This window comes from Zerene cesonia, chromosome 20 (genome assembly GCF_012273895.1).
Source record: "Zerene cesonia ecotype Mississippi chromosome 20, Zerene_cesonia_1.1, whole genome shotgun sequence".
In the NCBI taxonomy this organism is placed as follows: domain Eukaryota; kingdom Metazoa; phylum Arthropoda; class Insecta; order Lepidoptera; family Pieridae; genus Zerene; species Zerene cesonia.
This window is the reverse complement of record NC_052121.1, coordinates 5,955,512-5,959,614: the sequence shown is the minus strand read 5'-3', so window position 1 is coordinate 5,959,614 and position 4,103 is coordinate 5,955,512. Positions and strand designations below refer to the sequence as shown.

General features: G+C 31.5%; 1 protein-coding gene across 2 annotated transcripts; it reads left to right on the top strand.

Annotated features, from left to right (window-relative positions):
* The first annotated feature begins 587 nt into the window (after nt 1-587).
* LOC119835160 (fungal protease inhibitor-1-like) lies at nt 588-3,764 on the top strand. Of its 2 annotated transcripts, none has more exons than XM_038359830.1 (3): nt 588-675; nt 2,265-2,464; nt 3,505-3,764. In XM_038359830.1, exons 2-3 carry the CDS (start codon nt 2,266-2,268, stop codon nt 3,621-3,623), a joined length of 318 nt encoding a protein of 105 aa, XP_038215758.1. In that variant the 5' UTR covers nt 588-675; nt 2,265; the 3' UTR covers nt 3,624-3,764. The 2 variants fall into 2 exon arrangements, with proteins under 2 accessions (XP_038215758.1, XP_038215759.1); XM_038359831.1 differs by lacking the exon at nt 588-675 and adding an exon at nt 696-777.
* Nucleotides 3,765-4,103: the final 339 nt, after the last annotated feature.

Here is a 4,103-nt window from a genome sequence, read left to right as displayed (position 1 = left end):
ATTTGTCCCTGTTGTGGAAAATAATATGATTCTAACCTCTATATATTTCATATTGTTTTATGGTACTTTTAGTTGTTTCGATCCATTTTTTTATGTTACAAAGATTAAGTATATGCAATATATAATACCATGTGTATTGTATTACACATTAATTAAATTCAAAACTATTTAAAATGAACGTTCGTCGTTGAGTTTACATAAAATTTAAAATAGATTTTATAGGTATCTATATCTATTGTCTAAGAATGTTTGTAATGCTTTTACAAAAACTACTGGACCGATTTCAAAAACTAATTCACCTTCAGAAATTGCAACTTCACAGAGTGACATAAACCATATATATATATGTACCACGGGTAAAGCCGAGGCGAACAGCTACTAACTAATAAATATAAAATAAATGAAATAAAATTACGTCAATAATAACTGCGATTATCATTTCTGGTTAGCGCTAATTATAATTGAGAATTATAGCAACAGAATTAATGGAATTATGAAGTTGGTAGATAACAATAACAGCGACTTCTAGAGAAATTCAAGATAATATATTCGTGATATCTTATTAAAGAGTAAACATGATTCGGGGTTATCGAAAGTTCGTCTTATATTACGTAAACGGATTTGCTTCCTCACATTCATTTTTACATCGCAAGTGCAAGAGACGCCTTTGATCAAGTAAGTACATAGATCATAAAAGATCATAAATAATTTAATACACAAAAAAACTAACATTATTCAATAACTGAATATTGGCCTTAAGTTATCTGAAATAAACATGTAAGTAATTTGTTTTAGTTATATATATTGTATGGAGATTATTTTGTGTAGTAGTTATTTTTTTATTTAGTTAAATGTAAACTATACCTATTAGGGAAATTATTAAATAAATATCTAAAGTACTATACGAGTATGTATAAGATATATCAAATCCGTAATATCTTAAACCTTGTTACGATATGGCAGTAATTATATCCTTACGCTTTTGAATTTCCATGCAATCCTTACTATATCCAATATAAAATAAAATAAAAATTGGTCAAGCGTGATTCGGACCCGTGCATTCAGGGTTCTGTACAAATTAGGTAAAGGGCAACTGCAAATTCGACTGCTTCGATTTTTATTCGTACTATCGTGTTAAATGAGATACAATCTGCTCACAGAACACATAATACTAGGTATAGACCTAGATATATAGATAAAGAGACATATAGACATACCAATAGAAAGGATAGGAAGTACCCTTTGGGAACAGAACCCTAAAAATGAAATGTTCAGTGATAAAAATGGTATCCTCGTGAAGGTTCATCTGAGCTTTTCAGTAATCGCAAGATCTTTCAGCACATCTGCTATTCCGCGCACGACCGTAATTCATTGTCGCTTAATACCAGAGCCCGCAAGGCTTAGCCCTTTTTTTTTCGTCCATGACACATCGAAACCAATATTAATCGATTCCGTTCGTTTGGATGCGATCAGCGTGAAATATGATAGTAATAAGAGATGGAACGATGAAAAACTCGTTTATATCGGCACTGTATTGACCGTACGCATCCATAGAAACACCGTTTTTGGGACATAAGTCATACCAAAATGTCATGTCACATTGCATTAAATTTTTTGATACGATGTTGTAAACTGTTTTTGTTAAATTTTTAAAACAAATTCAAAAAAGGTTCTTAATACAAATGTATTGTTTTTGTATTTGTTACCACTAAGCCTTCGACTGGGAGAGCCAAATTTGATAAACAGTTTTTTTTTATTTGAAGTACGATTTGATTTCAATTTTGATTTTTGTTCTGACACGTTAAAGGCAGTTTAGTTTTTTTGTTAAACATAATTATTATATGTGAATTGGCAAAAATGGTGAAAGTGATGTTTATAATATTTACTAAATACCTAAAAATCGTAAAAGCTTAATAAAGTGATCTTTTACAAATTCCAGATAAGATAAATTAAATAGTTTCGTCGTATTTGAAGATGTTGGGAGATCTTTTAAAATTAATTTGTGATTAGTTTATACAATACGGCAAAAATAGCAATTTATTTTATTTATTTGAAATTTGTTTAACTCAAACTTTCTTATTCATTTTCTTTTAAATGCGGTGAATAGTTAAAAAGTACGTACTTAAGCCATTTCCATATTCACCTCAACTATAAATTCGGTCAAAATTATACAGTAAACTACCCACCAATATTCCCAATAACATAATATTTATTAACATTATTATCAATGAAATCGTATTAAAAAGCATCGTACTCATTTTCAGAATGAAAGTTACACTCGTGCTGGTTGTTCTGGCGTGTGCCATGGCCTTCGTATACGGAGACCTTGTATGCGGATCCTCCTACTGCAAAGAGCACCCTTGCACAAACAAAATTAGCAATAAAAGCTGTAAATCACCCTCGATTTACCGCTCCAACCACGCTGGCAAATGCGCTTGTTGCCCGGCTTGTGTGACCTTATTGTGTATGTATTGATTTTTAAATAGACAATTATATTGCATAATGTCACATTTTATACGCTGTTCCCTCGTATTATAATACACTAGACGCTCGTCCCCGCTCCGCCCAGATATCAAGATTCCTGTTTTATCCCAAGGAAGCATTTAAAACAAACAAACTTTCACATTTATAATATTTGTGTGATAATATTTGTAATTATATATATATATATACACATAAAGATAAGGAAACGTTTAGATAATACCTACAAAAACAATTATTATCTCGCAAATCACGTTATTGAATGTTAATAATAGTATGGAACTATATCTCACTGTTAACAAGTATAAGTGTAAATAATACTATGTATATCCATGGTTACCCACTTATTTTAAGTGCACTTTATAACCCTCGAAGACTTTAGTAGGTAACACTATTATATGATTGCGAGAAATACATCTACATACCTACTTATGTTTAGAATTGCATAGGTAGTTCTTAGAAGCCAAGAGGTATTAGGGGGCGTCCATTAATTACGTGAGGTGTTTAAGGGAGGGAGGGGGTCAAGTAAAATCTTTCTAAATCTCACTTGAGGGAGAGGGGGGGTTTTAATTAATATCACGTATTTTTTTAACAGAAAACCGTGAAAATAAAGTTTAGTTAAAGTAAAAAAAAAAATTCTAGAAAAATTTACATATGTCAAAACTTGATACATTAGGATTCGTTATTTATCCTTTAAAATCCTGCGGACGGATGATTTTTTCTTTTCCTTTCTTAAATCCAATGGGTTCATAGTCAAAATATATTTCAAAAAATCTCACGTGAGATTTGGGGAGAGGAGGAAAGAGTTAAGGAAAATCTCACGAAATCTCACCAAGGAGGGCGGGGGGGTCAAAAAATCCTGAAATATGTCTCACGTGATTTATCGACGCTCCCTTATTGAATTTCACCGTAAATTGGGTCCCGTTTATACATTTTCTTTCAATACTTGGATATATAAAAATAACATGCTATTATAAACACCATTAGAGACATATTATAAATATTGGTTCTATATGTTTTCAGCGGAAGGCGCGGCGTGCAAGACCTACAGCAAGGAGTTGGGAGAAACCCCCTCAGCTGTGTGTCGTGAACCCCTCAAGTGCCTTAAAGGCGTTTGCACCTCTGTTGCACCAAGACATTAAATTTTTGAGAGCTGTTATCACTTAAATAAACAAGTCAAAGTCCAAGACTTGTTTTTCGTTATAATGAAATAAAAACTATACATATTATACAGATGTTGTAACCTAAACATATAGGTTCAAATAATAATTAAAATATTGTTTACTAAATTATCTACATTTATTCATTTCCCCTATAGAAAGTTTTGTTACCCTCATAAATTACTGATGAAATAATTTAAATGACTAGTTAATTTATGGGCAAAGTTTAGTCATTTCGTCTTTGCTGTAAGTAGTACGACAGATAAAATTAGTTTCCAATTTACGTCGAGCTGTTTATTAAAAATAAATCAGACACATATACCGATGCACCTAAATGATGAATTTTATATTTGTAATATTCTGTAAGTGTACCTTTTTCTTACCCTACTAATGTTATCAATGCGAAAGTTTGTGAGGATGTGTGTATGATTGTTACTCTTTCACGCAAAAGCTACTCAACCG

What these genes read in the sequence shown, in the direction of transcription:
- LOC119835160 (XM_038359830.1), top strand. Translation starts at nt 2,266, where the DNA reads ATGAAAGTTACACTCGTGCTGGTTGTTCTGGCGTGTGCCATGGCCTTC. An exon ending in GGCTTGTGTGACCTTATTGT is followed by an intron (nt 2,465 to 3,504) that starts GTATGTATTGAT and finishes ATATGTTTTCAG; the next exon opens with CGGAAGGCGCGGCGTGCAAG.